General features: G+C 41.9%; 1 protein-coding gene across 2 annotated transcripts in view; it reads left to right on the top strand.

Annotated features, from left to right (window-relative positions):
• The window catches only part of Diaph1 (diaphanous related formin 1), an 88,205-nt gene that overhangs the window by 44,337 nt on the left and 19,984 nt on the right, over window positions 1-23,884 (top strand). For both annotated transcript variants that reach the window (XM_051163585.1, XM_051163584.1), the window contains 5 exons: window positions 263-327; window positions 2,432-2,611; window positions 3,177-3,866; window positions 4,545-4,659; window positions 5,122-5,130. In XM_051163585.1, coding sequence (XP_051019542.1) covers window positions 263-327; window positions 2,432-2,611; window positions 3,177-3,866; window positions 4,545-4,659; window positions 5,122-5,130 — 1,059 coding nt within the window. The remainder of the gene's footprint in view (window positions 1-262; window positions 328-2,431; window positions 2,612-3,176; window positions 3,867-4,544; window positions 4,660-5,121; window positions 5,131-23,884) is intronic.

Genomic DNA, 23,884 nt, shown 5'->3' with positions numbered 1-23,884 from the left:
CCTGTACTCAACACATACATATAGACTACATACACACAAAATATGAAGCAACTGTATAAGTAAAATTTAGAGGAAATTGTAAAATGTGCTTAACTGACATGCATTTCTTGGTCTGGTGCAGAACATTAAGAAGAGTAATAGCAAAGAGGACAGGTGACTGCCCTTGAGCACATAAGAGACCTAGGAGCAGAGGCGCAGGCCTCAGGAGCTGAGGGTTTACTTACTGTGTTGTTTTCCGATCAAATTGTTTTTATTTTTTCAGATCAAATGATTGATAAAACAAAGGTAGAAAAATCTGAGGCCAAAGCTACAGAGCTGGAAAAAAAGGTGTGTATGAGGGGATTGGTGCTAAGCACTTGCTCATTGTGTGAAAGCTTCGGTTAACACTCCAGTACCATCCACAGATAGTGTATATGCAACACACGCACACAAGTAAATCTGGATACTGTATTTTTCTGACCATAAGACGCATTTCCCCCCCCAAAAGTGGGGGGAAGTTAGGTTGCACCTTATGGTCCGATTGCTGTACTTACTGTTTTCTTGTTTTACTGCTCTAAAAACTGGGTGCGTCTTATGGTTAGGTGCACCTTATAGTCTGAAAAATACAGTATATCTTTTTTCTTTGAAGATAATTTTTTGATATGTGAGACAGTATTGTCTATTTCAGAAGCATTCAGAATCCAAAGGTTCCCAGGGGAAAGCTTTTTGTTAGTGGGAAGAATGTACTGATGTGGGAGGAGAAGCTGGAGGTGACCTTGCACAGCTCTTGGGCCTCCAGACAAAGCAGGAAAGACAGCAATGTCCTATGTAAGCATGCACCAATCAAGTCTTACTCCTAGGACAGGAGGAACTGGAATATGTCTCAGTTCCTCTTATCTCTGTAGTGCTTAAGGATTCCAGTTGTGTCTGGAATTGTGCACTGCAGCTGTCCTGGTTTGTCTTAGTTAGGGTTACTATTGCTGTGATGAAATACCATAACCTCTTGGGGAGGAAAGGGTTTACTTCATTCACATTTTTGTGTGACAGCTCATCATCAAAAGCAGTGAGGACAAGAACTCATGCAGGGCAGGATTCTGGAGGCAGGAGCTGATGCAGAGGCCATGGAGGGTGATGCTTAATTGGTTTGCTCATCATGGCTTACTCAGCCTGCTTTCTTACAGAACCCAGGACCACCAGACCAGGAATAGCACCAACCAGAATGCTCTGGGTCTTCATATGTTGGTCACTAATTTAAAAAGTGCCTTATAGCTGCATCTTCTGGAAGCATTTTCTCAACTGAGGCTCCCTCCTCTCTGACGACTCTAGATTGTGTCATGTTGACATAAAACTAGCCAGTACACAAATAAAACAACAAAAAACCCAGGCAGACAGAATATAAACACATTTAATAAGCCTTATCTAATTGATATATTATAATACTACAACAAAAATGATACTTACACATCTTCCACACTGTTGTCCACCATTGAAGGAAATCAGGACCAGAGCTCAAGCAAGGCTGAACCTGGAGGCAGGAGCTGTGTCTGTGATGCAGACACAATGGAGGAATGCTGCTTTACTGGCTTGCTACCCATGGTTTGCTCAGCCTGCTTTCTTACAGATGCTAGAAACACTGGCCCACCGAGGTGGTGCTGTCCACAATGGACTGAGCCCACCCTCATCAATCACTGTAGCCTAGTTTTACAGGGGCATTTTCTTAATTGAAGCTCCCTTCTCTCTGATGGCTCTGGCTTGTGTCAAGTTGACATAAAACTAACCAGGACATGCTTAAAGGTCCTTCACATCGTAGGTTGGTTGACTTGGTTTAACTGTGAAAGTAGGAAGACTGAAAATGATCTTTCATTCTCCTTTAACTTTGATGTTAAGGTCGAGATTGTGCTGTTCTGTTCTTTTCAAAGCATTACCTGGGAGGTGGGTCAGTAAGCGCTATAGAGTAGGTGTTGGGACAAAATAGTAAATTATAAGGACTAGTCCTTATACTCCTTACTGGGATGAAGAGTGTCCTAGCTTGCTTTGTGTCAACTGTGACCAACACCAGGACTTACAGCAATTTGGAGAGGAAAGGGTTTATTTCATCTTATACTTGATAGTCTGTCATCAAGGGAGGCCAAGGCTGGAGCTTGAAGCAGAAACTAGAGGAATGCTGCTCCCTGGCCTTTTCCCATTGGCTTGATCAGCTACCTTTTTTACACATCCCAGGTCTACCTGCCTAGGAATGGCACAGCCCACAGTGGACTGAACCCTTCTGTATCAGTTAGCAGTTAGGAAGATGCCACACAGACAGGACCACAGGCCAGTCTGATCTGAGCAGTTCTTCAGTTGAGGTTCCCTCTTTCCAGGCGACTCTAGGTTTGTGTTAAGTTGACAGCTAAAGTTATGACAGAAAGCTTTCTGGGAGCCTTGATTTTTTTCCCCCTCCTTCCTTCTTTAGTTGGACTCAGAGTTAACAGCCCGGCATGAGTTACAAGTAGAAATGAAAAAGATGGAAAATGACTTTGAGCAGAAACTTCAGGATCTTCAAGGAGAAAAGGATGCATTGGATTCTGAGAAGCTGCAGATTGCTACACAGAAACATGACCTGGAAACAGAGGTGTCCAAGTTGACAGGAGAGGTAATGTCTGAGCAGGGATGGTGTGCAGCGTGCGTGCAGCTGCCACGATGCTACTGAAGAGCACCTATCAGATGGTGCGTGTTTCTAACAGTCATTTACTGCGTTGTTTGTTTGGGGGAATATATAGTATGTAAGACAAAAATTTAGGAAATATAGAACAGAGAAATGTAAAGAATGATAAATGTTACTTACGGTAGTATCTAGAAATAATTAATACATTTAGGAGTAAACATTAAACTGTTCGCTTACTTAAGTCTGTCCAGCTTAGTTTACACTTCTCTGACCCCTGCAGTACTACTGACTTGGTCATTTGTGCAGCTGTGGGATTATCTGCATAGCACATGCTTCCGTTTCATAGTCGGATAAATCAAAGCACACTAAAACTAAGAACGTGAAGACTTGAGTTCTAGTTTCATGACTTTGAGAAGATTCATGTGATCTTCTGAGCACTCAGTCCGTCTATAGCTAAACAGAAACTTGGGTTAAGTGGCTTCTTAGGCCCTTTCCCGACCCCGAAGTCCTTGAAGTGGGCTCAGAAGTACTTACTTCTGTATTGCTTCTTTAGGTTGCTAAGCTATCAAAGGAGCTAGAAGATGCCAAGAAGGAAATGGCTTCTCTCTCTGCTGTGGTTGCTGCTGCTCCTGTCTCTAGCAGTGCTACTGTTCCCCCTGCCCCTCCTCTGCCTGGTGACTCTGGCACTGTTATTCCACCTCCCCCACCCCCACCCGCTCTTCCTGGAGGTACCATCCCACCTCCTCCCCCTCTGCCTGCAAGTACTAGCATCCCTCCACCTCCTCCTTTACCTATGGATGCTGGCATCCCCCTTCCCCCTCCATTGCCTGGCAGTACTGCTATCCCTCCACCTCCTCCTTTGCCTGGCAGTACTGCCATCCCCCCACCTCCTCCTTTACCTGGGGGTACTAGTATACCACCACCCCCTCCCTTGCCTGGGAGCATTGGTGTTCCTCCACCCCCTCCCTTGCCTGGGAGTATTGGTGTTCCTCCACCCCCTCCCTTGCCTGGAAGCATTGGTGTTCCTCCACCCCCTCCCTTGCCTGGAGGACCAGGACTGCCTCCTCCGCCTCCTCCTTTTCCTGGAGGACCTGGCATTCCTCCACCTCCACCTGGAATGGGCATACCTCCACCTCCTCCTTTTGGATTTGGGATTGCTGCAGCCCCAGTTCTGCCATTTGGATTAACCCCCAAAAAAGTTTATAAGCCAGAGGTGCAGCTCCGGAGGCCTAACTGGTCCAAGGTAAGTTTTTCTCCATCAGTAGTAGATCTTAAACTGCTTTCCTTACCTTGTATTTGTGCGTGAGTAGGCTACCGAGTGTTAGGCTCACATCAGTCCATCGCTGCTTGTGTTTGTGTTTATACAACATCTGTTTCAGATATTACCACAAGCTCTGCGGGCCCTGTGTGAATATATCTGAATTAAACTTAACTTCACTTAATACATTTTGCCTTTTCTCTGATAATATGAGCACCATGGTAGTTTGACAGTTGTCATTTTACTAGGGCAAAAATGACTGAAAATTGCTTGCACAGCCCACGAGGTGTGTTGTGACCTGCATGGTTGGGTCAGGCTTTTGCTTCTAGAAACTAAGTTAAACATAGCCAGATTGATGGAAAGACATAGAACAAGGAACATTGGAAATAAACCTTTAAGGCTTCTAAAACTAGAAGATTTGGGATTAGGAGGAAGATCCCCAGAACTTATCTTGATTCTTGACTAATTACCAATAAACAGACTAGAAACATCTCCTGATCCCTCGTGAGGGGCACAGCTACTGTCTGTATTCTAAGTTAGTTATAGGGCTAGTCAACATTGATGATAATTGGAGTCACTTTTGTTGGATCTCTTAGTCATTTTTCTAGCATAGGGAGCTCAGAATTCAACCTAGTAGATCTTACCCCACATCTCTTTATACAGTTTGTGGCTGAGGACCTTTCCCAGGACTGCTTCTGGACAAAGGTGAAGGAAGACCGCTTTGAGAACAATGAACTTTTTGCCAAACTTACTAACGCCTTCTCTGCCCAGGTCAAGTGTGAGTACCTCCTTTTTAAGTTCCAGACAGGGAGAGCTTCCCTTCCCCTCAGGTGGGTTTCTCGTGCTTTCCCTTCCCTTAGTGAGGGTAGAAGGGGAATGCTGGTAAGAAGAGACATGGATTTTTATCCATCCCAAGGAAAAGAAAATGTTCTTGTATTATGAGGTTAGGAAAGAGAATTGTTGCTTGTAAGCATTTTGTATTAGTATAACTAACAGAGATATAAGACTGTGTTACCAAAAGCTCAGGGTAGCCCATTTTGATAGTTATGGATTATGGTTCTCTCAGAAAGTGTCATGTTCAGACCAGAGTATTTAATTAGTTAGGGAGTCAACAAGTGCCTTTGACAGGATGGGTGGCTGAGCTACAGACTGTCTACAATAACCAAGAGCCATATGTAATTCCTGTTCTATTTCTTTCCAATATTTGATGCTTTCTCCTCCTGGCCCTTGGATCCTGCAGCTTCTAAAGGTAAGAATGCAAAAGAGCCTTTTAGTTGGGTCTGTTGAAAAGAGAAAAAGATTAAATAAATGGAAGGGACTTTTTCTTTAGAAGATAGAAATTAGAGGCTGGATGTTGGCTGATTTACTAGTTTTCCCCTTTCCTCCCTAGAGTCTGAAACAGCCAGCAGGGCCAGGGCTACAAGGGAGAAAGTGGCTCAAGTGGAAGCTTCATGAACTAGCTCCCTATTTGGCCCACAGTGAAGTCTGAGGAAACAGTAGATTTTGTTCCTTCCTTGCTACATAGTTAGAGAGCTTTCCTATGGTTTAACTGGGCGTGGTGAAGCATGCCTGTAATCCCAGCCCTCGAGTCAGAAGCAGGCCATCTCTGTGAGTTCAAGGCCAGCCTGGTCTACAAAGTGAGTCCAGGACAGCAAAGGCTACACAGAGAAATCTTGTCTCCAAACCAAACAAACAAACAAAAAAACCCAAAAAGTCCTAGGGTTATATTACCAGATCCAGGTGTATGACTTCTAGTCCATGGTTTCCATAGAAATAATAAAAATAATAGTAACAATAACAAAATCCATATAAATAACAACAATAATTCTGTTGTTGTTGTTGTTGTTGTTGTTATTATTATTATTATTATTATTATTATTATTATTATTATTATTATTATTATTATCCCTTGAATGTGCTTGCCTTGATTCTCAAACTATAGATTTTTATCAGGGAAGTGATTTGAGCTCTTAAAATCTGAGAATTAAGGAGGAGCCAGCACTCTACAGTATAGCAGCAAGGTTTACTTTGTTTTCAGCGGTGTAAACTGCACAAGGATATCAATAAAGGACTCCTGTCCTTAATCCTTTCAGAAGTATTCTCATTAGGTTTAATGCAAATCCAGCTTAATTCTACAACTTTTTGCTGTTGCTACAGAAGCCAGTGTGTGGCCAATAGCAGGTAGGCTGGCCTATCTGCTGCTCCTGCCTAGCTTTGTTCTGGCTCTAGGCTTCAGGAGGAGCCTTTGGGGGTGGATGGGTGGGATGGACAATAACCCCTTCCCCAGCAAGAACAGAGGGTAGTTGTCATTTCCTTGTGACTCTCCCTTCTGCCCACTAGGTGGCACTCACCCAACTGTATCTTTATTAGTGTTTGCAAAGCTTTTGTAAACTATTTTTTGGGACAAGGTCTTAGCACTGGCTGGTCTGAAAAATCACAGGGAACTTCTGCCTCTGGGTCCTGAGTGCTGGGGTTACAGGTGTTCAACACTGTGCCCAGCTGGTGTTAGGGAATTTCTTAGCCTCTGCTATTTAAACGTGTAGAAACAAAATTGTAAGAGCTCAGCCTACTTCCCGGTAGGTGAGTCTCTTGGCAGAAAGATGTCTATTCTGTCCATTTCTCAATGTGTTTTAGAACCAGAGGTACTGTTCACATACCTGTTGGGTGCTAGCTTTTCCTTATTAGCTTGTCGTGGATTTTGAGTAGGGTGAGATTGTTAGCTCAAAGCATTTGGGAAGTTCTTGTCATCTAAAGCCATTAGTATACTTGCTATATGAGTCTTGAGTGAGCTGGCTTATGCAGTAATAATGCACAGCATGTATTTAGTGTTGCCTCTTTCACCAGTGGTGTAAAAATGAGCCTGTAAGTATCCCTTTTTATACTTTGACATATCTGAGGATCTATAGAATCCGATACTGTGCCGAGGTGTTGTTACCACAGGAAGTGCCACATTCTAATCTCTGTAAGATTATGTGTGTTTTTTTTTCCTGCCTCCCACCTAAGTTCTAAAAAATACTTCATTGTACTAGAATTCATGATCTAGTCCCAGTACAACATAGTGTTTTAGCACCTTGGCTTCCCTCAGCACTGCTCTCCCTTTTGGCCTGCCATGTTTTCTGTCATCCTCACCCCAGTGGACCTAGAAATTGGGGTGGTGTCCGTTTTATTCTCTGTCATCACTTTCAAACCCTTCTTCTGCTTTTCTCTTTACTAGAAAGCAACAATTTGGAATCTGGTACCAGTTTATATCACCCACTTGCTTTTGTTATCCTGTACTGACAGTTACTCTTGAGTTCTCACACACTGAGTTTCTGACATTTCTTTTCTTTTTCTTTTTTTCTTTTTTTGTTTTCCAGAGGCAGAGTTTCTCAGTTTTAGCCCTGGCTGTCCTGGAACTCACTCTGTAGACCAGACTGGCCTCACAGAGATCTGCCTGCCTCTAACTCCCCAGTGCTTGGATTAAAGCCACCACCGCCCAGCCTTCTAACCATTCTTTATTTTTCAGCTACTTCTGGTTTAGCTTTCCATACTATCATTCTTTAAAACATTATTTAGTGGGTCCATGGATGTGTGCAAGCTACAGTGCACATGCGGAGAGTACAAGGCAGTTTTCTTCTTCTGCCATCTAAGTACCTTATCAAGCTGAGGTCATCAGGCTTGGTGGCATGCATTCCACCTGCTGAGCCATCTTGCCACCCTGATTTTCCCCAGTTCTTATAAAAGGGGTCGTGATTCTACTAAGATTCCTGTCACACAAGTAAGTTGCTCAGTTCTTGATCTTGACCTGCACCTGTCCTCTCGTGTGTTCATCATAAATAACCGCAGCCCTTCCATTATTGTTGGTCCTCTCTGCTTCCCCACCCTCCATTAACAATGACGATCAGAACCAGAGCCTCACAGCTAGTTTAGTGTTTCCCTCTAAGGACCTCTCTCCAGGCACTCTCTTCTTTATTATTGTGATCTCAGCAATCCTCTAGGCACACGGAACTTTTAGCCTGCCTTTGACCTCCTAGATGACTTCACTCCTCACCAAATCTCCATGGCTACACATTACAATAATCATTCCTCTGGTGTTTTTCTTCCATTGAGGGTCTCTCTCATTTCATCATGATTCTTATTTCCATCCTGTCTGCACTGGATCTGTAGCTGGAAGATACTGCACACACTACCCTACCAGGGCACACTTTCTCCGTGTCCTGCACACACTACCCTACCAGGGCACACTTTCTCCGTGTCCTGTACACACTACCCTACCAGGGCACACTTTCTCCGTGTCCTGGCTACCAAGTGGTCTTACATTTATCTCTCTGTCTATTCCTGCTCTTTAGTTTCCTCTACTCAGTCTATTATATTGCTTGGCCTTTGACACTGCTAGGCAGTATCATTTTGGTTGTGAACTTCTGGTTCTGTTACTTTTCTCCTCCCATCTTCTTTGCCACTGCTGTCCTTGGCACAGTCAACCATAATCTCTGGTTCTTGTTTTGACAACTTTCTATGGTCTTTTGTTGCTATTTTTGGTTGAATAGAGTCCTGTCCTCTTTATTTTAAAATGGTACCAAGGGTCAGACAGGAGAACCTACTGCTTTCTTACAGTTAGTACTTGTGAGATTAAGAGCTAAAACTAGGGGGAAGGTTTATAACTTTTGCTTAAAGGCTGCTGATGTAGTTCCTGGTGGAGATTTAAGGGAAGTGTCATCAGATAAAGATAATTTAACTTTAATTCCTTCTAAACTTCTGGGATCTGAGAAATCTGTCAGTAGCAGTGCTCTTCTCCTTTTCGCCACCAGATGGCACATGGATCTCTCTTATTTTTGATGTGTCATTGTTACGCCTGGTTGTGATGCAGTCACGTTAGAGAGCAGCCCTGCTGCTGCTTTAAGATACAAACTGCTACGATGCCGCCCTCTGCTGGCCAGGAGGTTTATTTGCGTACTGATCAGTAAAATTAGAGCAATCAGATGCTGCCTGTCAGATTTTACCCTTATACAGAAAGATCTTGTCTCGGTGCAGTTAGAATCTAGGTTCTTTTTTTGTTTGCTTGTTTCTGTTTTTGTTTTTTTCGAGACAGGATTTCTCTTGTAGTCCTGGCTGTCTGTCCTGGACTCGCTTTTTAGACCAGGCTGGCCTTGAACTCACAGCGATCCACCTGCCTCTGCCTCCCAAGTGCTGAGATTAAAGGCGTGCGCCACCACACCTGGCGAATCTAGGTTCTTAAAGAGTAATATCGTTGTTTCTTTGGCAGTCCTGGGGCTGAACAATGTTTGCTTTTATGAAATTATCAGTGTTATGATATAGCCATACACATACATGCTGTGTTATAACATCCACACGGCTTCTGTCACAGTTTCTACTGAAGAGTTACTTTAAACACACTAGACCTCACTCAATGGTTATATGTTGTATTTTTAAAAACTTTACTGTCTCAAGATGATTCCATTTTTACACTATGTTTCTGGCCATCTAAACTTTGGTATGTACCTTTGTTGTACCTATTAGATATAAGCACAACTTATCTACCGCCCAAACCCAGGTTATTATCTAGCATCATAGATTTAAAAAAAACTGTTTCAATGTATTTGTTAATAGTTCGATCATCTGGTGTGAGGTGCAGTATAGCCTAAGCTTCTGCCATTTGTTGCCATGATTCTCTCTATGTAAGTGTCCATTGATACCATTCAGTCTCAGGCTCTAATGTGCCTAAAGATTTAATGGAGGGGCATGTTGAAGTTAGAACTCCTGGCTCTATCTCCAGAGAACACTGGAGTGCGGTAGAGCATGCATTCTAGCACACAGTCTGTCTCGTTAGGCTTGGTGCTTACTCCGGTACTCACTTCACTTTCTGCTCTACATCCTCGGTCTGCCACAGTCTAGAAGCTGCTCTCTGTTTTATTTTAGTAGCATCTCATTACCTGTATCAGAATAGCTATACAAGTGTTACCCTGGTCCTTCAGGGGGTCGTAGGAAATTAAAAAGTTTTTAGTTTTCTGCTGACTGCCAACAGGCATTATTTCAGAGACGCTTGTTTTTATAAGATTGTTTTCTTGCCATCCTTCCTTTCAGATCTCAGTAGCATTGTAGAAGGACGTTGTGAAGTTCCCTGGGGCCAGTGAAGTAGCCAGAAACTTGCAATTAGAAACTGAGTAGGTTGGAGAGATGGGTCTCATCACCTTTGTGCAGCAAAGGAGTTGTAGAACCGGGAGGAAATTAAGATGACGAGAGATGGGGCATTAAAGGCATAGCTCTTGAACAAGTTTGGCTGCGGAGACCTGGAGTCGGAGAGCAGAGATGTCCTGAGAAAGAATGGGGTCTCCAGGAAGTATGATCGCAGAGCAGAACTAGGCTGTGAAAGAAGAGAGTAATACAGGGCACTCTTGCTACCTATTGGAGCCCAAAGATCTAAAGGATCTTTAACCTTGTGCTCTTCAAGAATTCTTGAGTCTGAAGCATCTTGTTTGCCAGGAAAGTGTTTCTACTGAGGAACGCTTACTCTGGGGCTTTGGTGTGTGTGCATGTCTGTAGCACGGGCAGCATAGGAGTTTCAGTGCTGGAGGCCCTGTAAACTAGGCTCACTCCTAGCAGCCTCTTACCCCATTTCACTCCTACCCTCTAGAAATGGTCATGCTTTATTTTTTAATTTATTTTAATGTTTTAATTTTGTGGTTTTAAAACTGCAGTTACAGGTAAATACAAATATGAATTCTTGTCCTTCCTGTGTTGATTGACTATGCTTCCTATACCTTGATGCTATATTTTCAAGATTCTTCATCTAAAAAAATCTTAGTCACTTAAATTCTAAGTGTTATTGTAAGTACAAGAATAAAACAAAAATAGAGGACTGAAGTAATCTTTGCTCTTTAGAAATGCTGCTGACATTATCCCACTTGCTCCAGCCCATGTTCGCCTCTTGGTTTTTGTGCATCTTCTTAGATGCTGAGGCAGGGTCAGGGCTCTGTATCACTGACACAAGGGCACTGCTCCATGGTGGAGGGTGGCACTCAGGGAAAGGCCTATGCATCACATTCTTTGCTTGCTTTTATCTCAGGTTTTACATTTTCTTTCTTAGAAACATTACCCTTTTACAATTTGATTGCTCATGTCTCTAATTACATTCTCCTGCATCTTTCTCACTTATCCATAACTTCCTGCTGAATCCCTCCTTTCCCCAAGGCCCCTTCTATTTTTATGCCTTTCTCTTTGTGGCCCAATTAGAGTTCCCCATGCGAACACTTGTCCTTCAGAGAAGCTGCTCTAGAACTTAGTGTCCTGTAACTGTTGCACCTTAAGACTCTTCTTAATTGAGAATAGCGTTGGTGACATGGGGACAAATTATGGATACTTTTCAGCTGTTTTTAAAGGGATTATTTAGAAACAAAAGGGCAAGTGCCAGAGTGCTATTAAGAATGCGAGGTTTTTGCTAAAGCATTCTAACTAGATTTTTTTCCTGTAAATTTATTTATGATAATGTGGTAATATTGTTTTTATAATAAGGAGAAAAGAATGTGAAGGAAAGTTGGTGATTGTTCAGGATGCTTGAACAAGGAGTTTCCAGAGTCCGTGGTCCAGTCACTGTCTACAGAGCAGAGTTCAGTAAAGCAAGCAACCACATTTGCTTCATTGTTGTCCAAGCTGATTCTGCTTACTTAAGTTAGCTTCTCTTTGGGAAAAAAAAAATCGTATTTCAATATAGAGTCTGTCTTTTTCTCCAAGATCCCCTGAAGCAAGGAACCCCATTTACATGCAGGATCTTTCTCTGCAGAGTGGAATGGAGCCCCTCCTGATCCTACTGTAATTCCAACTCTGTAAGACTCAGTGAGTGAGTTCTCTTTTAGATCTGTTAGATTGGGTGTGTGTGTTTGTGTGTACACGTACATACACATTCCTGTTGTCAAGAAAAACCTACAAAAACTGCTTCCAAAAAAGAATGCTTCTTTTTTCATATAATGCTTGCATTTTTCATTTTGGCCACGGTGTGTGCGCAGTTGAGCCATTTTGGCTCAAGTTCCAGATTGTGAGGTCAGAGACAGGGGATTGGAGGAGAAGATCAGATGACTTTCAGTAACTGATGACGGTCCTGCCCCTCAGCCCCTCCCCTTCTCCACCCTTTCCTGGCTCTGTGCTCTGGAACAAAGAAGGAAAAAAAAAAACAGTAATATGATGAAAACCAGCAGCTGCTGCTACAGACTCTGGCTGGGGGCTGGGTGTTTACTCCATCTGTCTCTTTGTTTTGTTTCTACCCGGTTACTTCCCTTCTCCCGAGGCCCTAATAAAACAGAATATTTCTAGATTTCCTTTGTTACAGAGTGGTGTAGGACTCTGCAGTTTGCTCCATATTTAGGTGTGTGTAGGTGAAATGGCAGAGATAAAATTACCCTGGAGCACCTAAAAAAGAATGCGGCTGCTCGCCTTCCTTACTGTTTTAAGCACAGCTTCCAGTTTACTGTCAGATAGGGCAGCTCACCATTTCTGTAATGCCTTGTGCCTGCTAGCTTAGTTTATGCCTAACCACAGAGTTAATATGACCTTTGGTTATTAAAACCTAATAGGAAGTGAATATACTGTGATCTGTGATTTCGTGGGTTCAGAATCTAGCAGTTGCTGAAAGAGGATAGCAGGAAAGCAGCCTGCCTTCTCGGGACGGTTTGTGCTGCTGTTTCATTGTCCTTTAATTTTTTTTTTTTTCCCCCTTAACCAGTGAGCAGTGTCTTGGTTTCTTCACATACATGTCAAAGGAAAAAATAATATGTAGGACAATATATGGCTTAAAACAGAATTTAGAAATAGGTCAATCAGTACTGTGGTCCTTACAAATTGGATTCAAATAAACTATAAAGTGCTTGGCATTTAAGACAAAATTACTGTGATAATGGTAGGCTGGGTGTTTTGAAAGCCGTGGTCTTTTAGAGCTGCATGCTGAAATGTTTTCAAATGATATTATGTGACTGGGACTTAACTCTATTTGGGGTCCTCCCACTCACATTCTTCTGAGAAAGAAAACGTTCTTTGTATCTAATACCTTGTTTTTTGATGCCTTTTTCATTTGCCTCAGAGGACCTTATCCTTGCATTATCCTGCCCTTTCACTAACACGAAGAGTCCTTGCTTGGGAAAGTGCCTGTCCTTCCAGTCCCTACCCACTCACACCCAACAGAGCGCTCTGCACACCCCCTGAGTCACTGGTCTGGGTGTGATGGGAAAGGCTGTGTAAGAAGCTCAGTTCTGTAGTGTCTGTGAGTGACCACAGAGACTCCTAACTGCTCTACCACGGCTCCTTCGCATTCTCTTTCCCTCCCTTCGACCCAGCTCTCAGCATCTGGTTCCTAGGTGCTCTGGCGGGTTTTATTTTTGTCCTTTGAGTTCATCTGTTTCTACTGCGTTTTCCTCACAGCTTGCACTGCTATAATGACCTGTCTCTGGGATTTAGCAAATGAGTGTATGTTTTGGTCAAGAGGTCAGTGGTGGTGATCTGGTGATCCCTTGGGCATGGAAAACTGCCGTTCAGTGGGCATGCTGTTCCCCTTGCCGTGGTGCATACTTATAAATAGCTTTGAAGTGCTGAGTTGATTTTTAATGTAGATTTAACTATATGGGACATAAACTAAAAATTCTCTACACAGACAGTATCTCCTTAACACAGGACTGGACTGTCTTCTCAGAATCAGTTTGTGTGGAGTCTAATAGATGGTCTGTTGTCTGCTGGGTATACTTAGTGATTCGGTGTCTATGTCACTATAACAGAAATGTGTTATTGTTTCTCGGGGGTATCATAAGATACTCTAGTTTCTCAAATTTGCCTGGGACATAATGGTTTTTGTTTTTTGTTTTTTTTTTTTACAAAGATCTTATCCTTTAAAAGAGATTATAGTGGTGCCAAAGTCTGCCTCCCCTGTCTCACTGTATTGACCATGGTAACCCTGAGCTTTTAGTGACCCTTCTTCCTGCCTCTGTCTCCTCGGTGCTGAGATTAGAGGTGTGGACTCATGCGTCTGGCTCTCCACCTCTGCTTCTATTGTTTTTTGCCCCAGTGCTTGCAGTCAGCTACAGGGCCTCAAATATCTTACACTCCAAACTTTATGCTGGATTTTTAAAAATGCCCTGTGGTGCTTCTGTGCTAATGTGTTTATCTACTACCATTATCTCACATTAGACATCAGAGAGACCGCATGTGTAAGTAGTGGAAACCATTAGTGATGGAGATCCACTTATTTGAAGATGTTTTAACTCTTCTCTCCTTTCACGTTTGTTCTCTTTTAGTCATAAAGTCTTACTCAAGGGAGGGTGTTCCCTGTAGAATAGAATCAAATGCCTTATCTTGGGCAGACAAAGTAGAGTAAGCAAGTGAAGACTACCTGTTGGGTGGAGTTGCTTTGTAACAGTCTGCACCTTCCAGCTGTAGGGATGTAACTGGTTTTCCAGCCAGTCTGTTCCTCAAGGGTGTTTTCCCAGTGTTGCTTATTCGGTCCCACTTACTCATTTCCACCTGGAATTCCTAAGAGTCTAGCTTCTCAGATACCGGGTGACTCCCACTCCTCCATTTCCTGTTTGTGGTCTTCATTTGAGAGAAGCCAGTAACAGGAATTCCTGGGGAAGTGATGGCTGTAGCTGTGGGACTCAGGGGCCATTAGGTCACCGCTGAAGTTGTGGGATAGTGTGCACAGGAGGACTTCCTTCCTTCCTCTGATCTCTTAGAAGCTGTTTCTAGACGTGACTGAGCAGTCGCTGTGATTCAGGTCTGCGTACTTTGTGCCTTAACTCTGTCTTTAGAAACTGAGAAAAATATTACCCCCTACCCTTCATGCCTCAATTTCTGCTCCTTAAATTTTGAACTCAACATCTATATCCACGATTATAACAGACATGATCTGTCCTCTTAGGATTATTTTTGATGCAAAGTAATCAAGAAAGGGGGGGAAAACCACACCACCAAAAAACAGGGGTCCCTTTGTTGGACAGCAGGGGGTGCCCTTTCTCTTCTTGTCACTGCCCGGCACTCCCTACTGCATTCAGCCATTTTAGACAGATTGTTTTTGCCCCCAGCTAACTCCATTTTGTGTTGGTGACGCAGAAAAATAAAAAGGGTTAGGCAAGGAGGAGTCTGATTGGGGGAGGGAGAAAGACAGGCTGAGGCACAGCTATAGGCAGAATCTGTTACTCAGCAGTGCCTCACCAGGGACACACCTTGCTGCAGGCTGCTTGCCTGCATCCTGAGCAATCGATGCTGCAAGTCCCTGCCAGCTGAGCAAAGAGCAAAGTGGATGCCAGCTAGCAATAACAGGATGCTGGCTGCTGAGAGAGCAGGCAGCATAACCTTTCTTCATCTACACTCTTAGGTCTGCATTTATGTGGTTTTTTTATAGTTACCTGAAAAAAATCAGTTATCTTCAAATTGAGGAAACATTATTTTAAAACATTTTTAAATGAATGTGTATATAAAAAGAGCCATATGAAACATTCTTGATTATTTTCAGAAACCAAAAATGTGAGCTGGAAAGATAGCTTGGCATTTTCTGTTCTTGCAGAGGACCCAAATTTTTCCCCAGCATCCTTGTCAGGTGACTCACAAATGCCTATAATTTTAGCTCTAGGGACATAAGCCTCTGGCCTCCACAGGCACCAGCATTCGTATATACAATCCTACACACATAATTAAAAATAAGTGAAATCTTTAAAATATAAGAAAGAAAAAAATTCATACCTTTGTATCCATTATCCAGTTTGATAACTCAGTTTTGTTTTATGTACCTGAATCAAGCTCCTCTTTGTCACTCATTACTGGTGAACACTAGCTGAGCTTGTCATTTAAACCTTAAGTACTTCAGAATATGTGTCAGAGAAATATGCACTAATCATGTCACATAAAAATTATTTGCTTTATTATCAACTGGCATTTAAATTTCTCAGTTATCAATTTATTTGAATCAGAGGCAATCAAAAGCAAAGCCTACAAATTATAGTTGGTTGGTAGATGTGGGATTCAGCTTTTGTTGCTTCATTTTAAAAATGAATATTCAGTGCATATGATACTAGATTTTATGAGAATATTTTCATGCAAGTATTTCATACACCATCTTTTAATTTTTATCTTACAATTTATAGTCTTCTAAAGGAAAGGCAGAGGCTGTCTTAGGTTGGGATTGAGAATGTATACAGCTAGGCTTGCCCTTTCATAAAGCAGAGCCTTTGAACTGCAGGACATCCCAAAGATCTGTTAGAGAGGGCTGGAGAGATGGCTCAGAGGTTAGGGGCACTGACTGTTCTTCCAGAGGTCCTGAGTTCAATTCCCAGCAACCATATGGTGGCTCACAACCATCTATAAAGTGATCTGATATCCTCTTCTGGCCTGAAAGTGTACATGCAGGCCGAACATTGTATAAATAATGAATAAATAAATTAAAAAAAAAAAAAAAAAAAAAAAGATCTGTTAGAGAAAATGCAGGCTACCGCAGAGTGAGCCTTCCCTGCCTGCAGGAAGAGAAAGGGCTAGACTCTGTTTTCTTCTGGCAGGATAGCCTGTTACCATCTAAAGTCTTAAGAAAAGTTTACAGACTGCTCTCAACACAGACTGTATTTGTGGAGATATGAACCATGGTCTTTCTTAGGAATTCCAGCAGACTTTGAAGCTTTGGGACTGTGTATATATATCCACTGTTATTCACTGTGTCCCTAGGATGGGTGATGTCATATCCTTAGCTTTTCCTCCCAGATGCTGCTTGTACTTAAACATCTGCTTGACAAGACCTAAAGAGTTAACACTACTTGATGGGCTATTTTACAGAGAATACATAGTGATCCTATGTGTTTGTCACGGCTTTTTTTTTTTTTTTCATAGCTTTTGGACTGCATTGCACCCCACCCCCATGATGTCTCAGACTAACTCAAAGGCAGATGAGTATGTCTACAGCCGTAGCCGACAGCCCATTCCTTTGCTCTAGGGAAGAACACAGTACAGAGATTGTAGGTTCTGGTTTACTGGCAGAGAGAGGAGGGGGGAGGTGTGTCATGTGTGGTTATATATGTGAATGTTGCTGTGGAGTGTCTGGAGGTTCCCTCCTTACACCTTGTTTTTGAGTTGGACTCTCTCAGCTGCTGCTTGACACACTCCAGGATGTATGGCTCAAGAGAGGGAGACAGAGACAGACATGTCAGCTGGGAGTAGTGGCATATGCCTTTAATCCCAACACTCAGAGAGGTAGAGGCAGGCAGATTGCTCTGAGTTTGAGACCAGCCTGGTCTATAAAGTGAGTCCAGGACAGCCAAGGCTACACAGAGAGACCCTGTTGAAGGAGGAGGAGAAGGAAGAAGAAAGGAGGAGGAAGAGGAGGAAGAAAAGGTTTTCCTCCCTCTTCGCTGAGCTGATACCATTTAGTGGGAGGTGTGATTATTGAGGTGTCCATCCTTACCATAGGTAAAACAGGCTGGGATCCCCAGGCCTGTGAAGGCTTTATGTTAGTACTGTGTACCAAGGCACTGCTCCATTTTGTTGCAGTGCTAGGAAGGTGACAGGCATATGGGAGTGTCCTGTGGGTTCTTCTCTGCTGTGACTTTACTGCTGGTTGTCAAGTCAGTGTCATAGCTGAAGCAGGACTACTCTCCAAGGCTGTGGATGACATGTGATGCCAAGAGCCATGTTTTTCTCACAGCATCTGGTGGATAACAGTTTTAGAATTTTATATGTGGTATGATCCTACAAATCAAAACTGTTTTTATCTGTGCTCCCTTGTAGACTTTGCCTATGCTGAATATGTGGTATGTTTGGTGAGGTGGGAAGTGTGTTTTGGTTGAAGTGTACAAATCACATGTGTATGGGTCAATAAATTTTTAAAACTGAAATTTAAATCTATGTAGTAAATACTGAGATGAAGGAACCCATTATCCTTACTGGTAACATTGCAGGTTCCCTTTGCTTGGCTCCTGTTTCTACAGCACCCCTGCCTCACTCGGACATACCTCACTCTGACAGTATCTATTAATGATGTTCAGAATCACTAGCTCTGCAGCCCTTTGAAAAAGCAGACTGTATCTCCAGTTCAGTGCAGTCTGCACCAAGGCTGCTGGACTAGATTATTTGCTCCATAGTTCTCAAGTCTATCCCTCTCTGTAAATAACCCAGCCACAACCTTTGGCCATGCCTCCATCTCTTACCTAGAGCTCTTCACCCTTATTTTTTTTTAAATCTCACTGCCAGCCATTGTCTGTTGTACACTAGTACTTTAAATAATGAAAGCTAAGGTGTTGCTTGTGTTGCTACCACCCTTCTTTCTCCTTCCTTCAGATGAGCCCTTGGTTCTTTTAATTTTGATTTCTTGCTATTAAGTATAACAAAAGACAAAGAGCTACATGGGATGGTACAACTTAAGGAACTACGGTACGGTGAATGAAGACTGTTATAAACCACCTCAGGTACTTTTTGGAGGCCTTGGAAATATGACAGACCTTCCAGGAAAAACATGCGCTGATTAAGTTTATATTTATGAACACTTGATTCGCCTGTTTCCCCCTTGTTAGTGTGTATTGGTTATATGCAGTAGTGGATTTCCCTGTGGCATTTCTATACATGTGTTGTGCATTTGTAGTGCTCACCTAACCTCACCCCTCCCCTCTCTCCTCCCTCCTTCCCAGTCCTAATAGACGGCCTTTGATTTTCGGGTAATGTCTTTCCTTTCATTCTTTCTTCCTTCCTTCCTTTCTTTCTTTCTTTCTTTCTTTCTTAAGTTCTTACTTAAGAAATAAATACTCTACTTTTCTTTTTGTGTCTGGCTTACTTCATTCTGTTTGTTGTCTGGTCCCACCTCTTTCCCTGAAGAGGACAGGGTTGTGCTCCTCTGTTGGCTGTGGTTTCCGCTGTCGCCCTCACCTGCAGGCTTTCCTGTACTCTCAGGCTCGGCCCTTGTCTGTGCAGTCCTGGGTTCTGTGCTTGCTTTCCATGGCATGTGCTTTAGTCCCTGCACATGCTGAGAGCTGGTAACTGGAGCTGAGGAGTTACCCAGATTCAGGCTGTCTATTTGATTGGTTTTGCCAAGATAGCTCCTTAATGGATACTGGATTCTGTAAATCTTCCTGTTCAGAAGGCACATACTGTCTGACTGTCCCTTCTGTGTTGTTAGTAGCTGTCACCGGTGTACATAGGATTGTATAATAGTTGTGGTTACAAATAAAAGGATTTCTTAGATATTCTAAATAATAGGCCATTGTCAGTTACGTGTATTCCAGATGTCTTCTCTGGTTCTTTGGTTTATCATGTCTTTATAAACAGATGTTCTGTAAAGAGCTTGGGGTTGTCAGTCTTCATGTTTACAGTAAATGCAGTTTAAGAAGTCTTAGGGACTGAATTCAGGCCTTCGAGCAACCGTAAATGTCTGACCTCACCTTCTTCTTGCGACAGGGCTCTTGTCCACTGTTCCCTACCTCAGGCTAGGTGGCCTGCAAGCCTGTGGGGATGTGTCTCTACCTCGCACCTCTGCAAGCCTGTGGGGTTGTGTCTCTACCTCGCACCTCTGATGGGGAGCTGGGGCTTACAGACAGACACTGAGCTCGGGTCCTCATGTTGTCATGGACATCTCCACTGAGGCGGCATCTCTGCCTGCTACTCAATCAACTTTCATACATTTTTACATGCCTTATGTTTCTATACTAGTTTAATTGCTTTCTTGCTGCTGCTGTTTGTTCATAATTCAGTCCATAGACTCTTTGAGTTTGTTTTTTAACATTAAGAACCATCTTTAGATGATAAAGAGTATTGTCTCTTTCTTTCCAGTACTTAGACTTTTACCCTTCTTTCTTTACTGTATTAGCTAAACCCTCAGACAGTGTTGTTGGATGCACCTGCTTGTGACTCCCTTCGCCTCCAATCTCAGGGAAGTTCTTATCAACTATGAAGTGTGCTTTTTGCCTTCAGGTTTTGGTAGATTCCTTAGTCACACTTAGAGAATTCATCCTTTCCTTTCCAGGTCTGCTTAGAGTATGCTGAGTAGGGGTTGAATTTGGTAAAATGCCTTTTACATTGTGAGGAGGGTCATACTTATCTTCCCTAATCTGTGACTGTGGTAAAATGTATTAACTAAATACAAATGAATTCCTAAAGAGTCTTAAATCCTTAAAATAAAACTAGGGCATGCTTGATTATGTTTTTCATTTTATGTGGCTGAACTGGGTTTGCTGTGCTTTGTTTAGGAATGTATTTTATTAATATTTCCATATTTGAGTATTAAGGGTTTTGTTCGATTTGTAAAATGAATTGCATTTCTTTTTAATTTGTAGAACTTTTGTATGAAGTTGGAGGCATTCATTATTTATTTATTTAAATATTTGAAGTATAATTAGCTGGTAAAGTCACCTGGTCAATTAAGAATTCTTTGATGTGTGTATGCGTCTTTAGCTTGTGTGTATGTCCCTGCATAATGTGTGTGCAGTGCCCAGGATTGCCGATCCCCTGGAACTGGAGTTACCCTGAGTTGTGAGCTGCTTAATGGACGCTACGAATGGAATCAAGGTCTAGAAAAGCAACCAGCAATTTTATCTCTGTAGCCCCAACTAAGAAAAAGTTAATCTTTATTTCATGATTATAGCTTCATTCTAATTTTTTTCAGTAAGTTTTGTTAAATTACACTTTTCTAGAAAGTTGTCTGTTTGATCAACATCATATATATAGTGAATTTATTGCAGTACTTGAGGCATACTTAGTCCAGTCCTGGGTTTTCAGCACTGGGGGAATAACCCTTTGCACGTGCTAGGCAAAAGCTCTGCCACCGAGCCACTCATTTCAGATGATGGTGACTTGTACCTAGTTTATCTGCAGTACCCCTCATTGTTAAATACTGATCAGTTTCACCAGAGATTGTTGGTTTTATTGGTCTTTTATTTGGAAAAGAAAAAAGAAATGTACTTTTTGACTTTGCTAATCACTTCAATAGAATTCATACACTTAATTTTTTTCTTAGGTTTACTTTACTAATCTCATTCTAATTTCTTTTTTTAAGATTTCTTTTTTTTAAATTTTTTTAAATTTTTATTTTTTTTTTATTAATTCTTGTTACATCTCAATGGTTATCCCATCCCTTGTATCCTCCCATTCTTCCCTCCCTCCCATTTTCCCCTTATTTCCCTCCGCTATGACTGTTCCTGAAGAGGATTACCTCCCCCTGTATATGCTCATAGAGTATCAAGTCTCTTCTTGGTAACCTGCTGTCCTTCCTCTGAGTGACACCAGGTCCCCCCCTCCAGGGGACATAGTCAGATGTGAGGCACCAGAGTACGTGAGAAAGTCATATCCCACTCTTCACTCAACTGTGGAGAATGTTCTGACCATTGGCTAGATCTGGGTAGGGGTTTAAAGTGTACCGCCTGTATTGTCCTTGGCTGGTGCAAGATTTCTTTTTGATTTATGTGAGTGTGGATGAGAGTTGAATCCCTGGAACTGAGTTTCAGGTGGTTGTAAGCTTCCCCAGAACCCTGGTCCTCTGTAGGAGCAGTTCATGCTATAAAGACTGAGCTGCCTCCCAGCCTAAGGTGCCTCACCCTGAGCTTTAAGGTCCTCCTCCCATGTGTGCATTTGAGACCATAAATTTCTGTTTAAACTATTTTCTAGGTGTATCCATTCAGTTATAGCATAGCATGTCTTATTTGCCAGGGCTGCAATAGCAGAGAAGCAGGCATCAGTTGCCTTAAATAGCAGAAGTTAATATCTTAGATTTAATTGACCCTGAGACTTTCCTCCTTGGTTTGCAGATGGCCATATTCTTATTTGATTTTTCTTTTCTTCTGTGTGCACATTTCTGGTATGTTTCCGTGTGTCCAGATATTTGTGTATATGTGTGTGAGGGCATGAGACAGGTTGAATTAGAGACCATCTGAACAGCCAATTTAAATTCACAAATGCAGTCACATGATGAGGGTTTGGGTTTAGAGCTTCCTTATGCTAATTTTAGGAGAACAAATTCAGCTCATGGCAGGAAGCAGTTCTGTCAATATTTGGTCCTGAAAGTTTTCTGATTTCCATTTGTGTTTCTTTTCAATAGGTTATTTATGAGTGCTTATTTTCCATGTATATAGAATACAGTTGTTTCCTGTTGCTGGCTAGAAAAAAATAACTACAAATTTAGTGACTTAAAATAATATAAACTTTTTTATATTTTAAAAGTCCCCAAGAAATATAATTATTTTTCAATCCCAAAGTCAAGGTGTTGGCAGGGCTGTGTCTGGGGTCTTCAGAGAGCAACATTTCCTTGGCTTTTCCATCATTATGTGTTCTCTGACTAAGGGCTAATGTTAATCCCAAAGATGGGAGGAGAAAGACCACCAACCCAAATCATCATAGGCAAATTAATTAAAGCAAAATTTTTTTATTTGTATACATGGGCTGTGTTCCCCTTAGGCAGGTTTGGAGAGGTCAGCATTAGATGTGAGGAAGACAAGATTTTTATGGTTCGGGGTAGAGGGTTTCTAAATGGGGGATGTGCAACTTCCTTTTAGTTAGAAACTGCCTGTTATAACTATACTTTTATCATCACTTTGATTAGCCTTTCTGTGTGTTTAACCTAGCACGTGTTTGAATGTTATAGCATCTCATAGGACAGGCTTGGGTGTTGGGCATTGGCTCTTACCTTCTACCTTGTTGGAGCCAGGATCTCTTATTGTTCAGTACTGTTTATGTCAGTTTGGCTGGCCTGCAAACTTCCAAGGATTCTCTTGTCCCAATCTCCCAGATTGCTGTGGAGAACTGGGATTACAGACTATTGATAACCAAGTCTGGCTTTATATGGGTTCTAGGAATCCAACTGAGTCCTCACAATACATGCCAGGTGCTTTTCTGTGTAGCCTTAGACCAGACTAGCCTCAAACTCAAGATTCCCCCTGCCTCTGCCTTGCAAGTACTGGTATTAAAGGTGAACGCTACCACTGCCCATCAATACAGTTAATTCTAATTACATGTTCTCTCTTTTCTATTTAACATACTTATTTGGAAACATCTACCATTGTGTTTTTTGTTTTCCATGTGTTTCATAGTTCCATAGCAAGTGTTGATTTCATCCCATTTAAAATATTTGCTAGTGTCTGATTTGATATCCTGCCTGGCTCCAGAATTATTTCATTTTTGTTCAGTTTTCAAATAGTTGGAGGTTTTCTAGTTGCCTTTTAACTGGTTTCTGGCTCAATCCTTCTGTGGTCAGGCAGCATACTGGCTGTGATTGCTATCCTTTGAAATTTGTTCAGGCTTGATACTCACCTAGTACATGGTGAATTTTGTGTTATATGCTATATAAACAAAATGTATTTTTATTATTTTTACATCATGTAGATCAGGCTATTACATGTATTCTTTAAGTGCTTCTCAGCCATTTAAAGATTCCTCTGAGAATTCTGTTTAGCTCTGTACTCCATATTTTAATTAGGTTGTTTGGTTTGTTGCTGTCTGTTTCTTGAGTTGTTTATATATATTTTGGATATCAGCCATCTGTTGGGTGAAAGGTTATTGAAGATCTTTTCCCATTCTGTGGGCTGCCATTTTGTCCTTTTGATGGTGTCCTTTGCCTTAGAGATGGTTTTCAGTTTCATAAGGTCTCATATTAATTTTTCATCTTAGTGCTTGAGCTGTTGGTGTTCTGTTCAGGAAGTTGTCTCCTTGTACCAATGTGTTCAATGCTACTCCCCATTTTCTCTTCTGTTAGAGTTAGTGTTTCTGGTTTTATGTTGAGGTCTTTGAGCCACTTGGATTTCAGTTTTGTGCATGGTGATAGAAATGGATGGATCTCTTTGCATTTTTCTACATGGAGACATCCAGTTAGGCCAGGACTGTTTGTTAAAGATGCTTTATTTGTTCCATGTATAGTTTTGGTTTCTTTGTCAAAAAAATCATGTGTCTGTAGGAATGTGGGTTTACTTCTGGGTCTTCGATTTGATTCCATTGATCAACTTGCCTGTTCTTACGGCAATTTTATGTGATTGTTTTTTTTTTTTTTTTTCTCTGTATTACAGCTTGAAATCAGGTTTAGTGATACCTCCAGAAGTTCT

This window comes from Acomys russatus, chromosome 20 (genome assembly GCF_903995435.1).
Source record: "Acomys russatus chromosome 20, mAcoRus1.1, whole genome shotgun sequence".
Lineage (NCBI taxonomy): Eukaryota > Metazoa > Chordata > Mammalia > Rodentia > Muridae > Acomys > Acomys russatus.
This window is presented reverse-complemented; position numbering and strand designations above follow the sequence as displayed.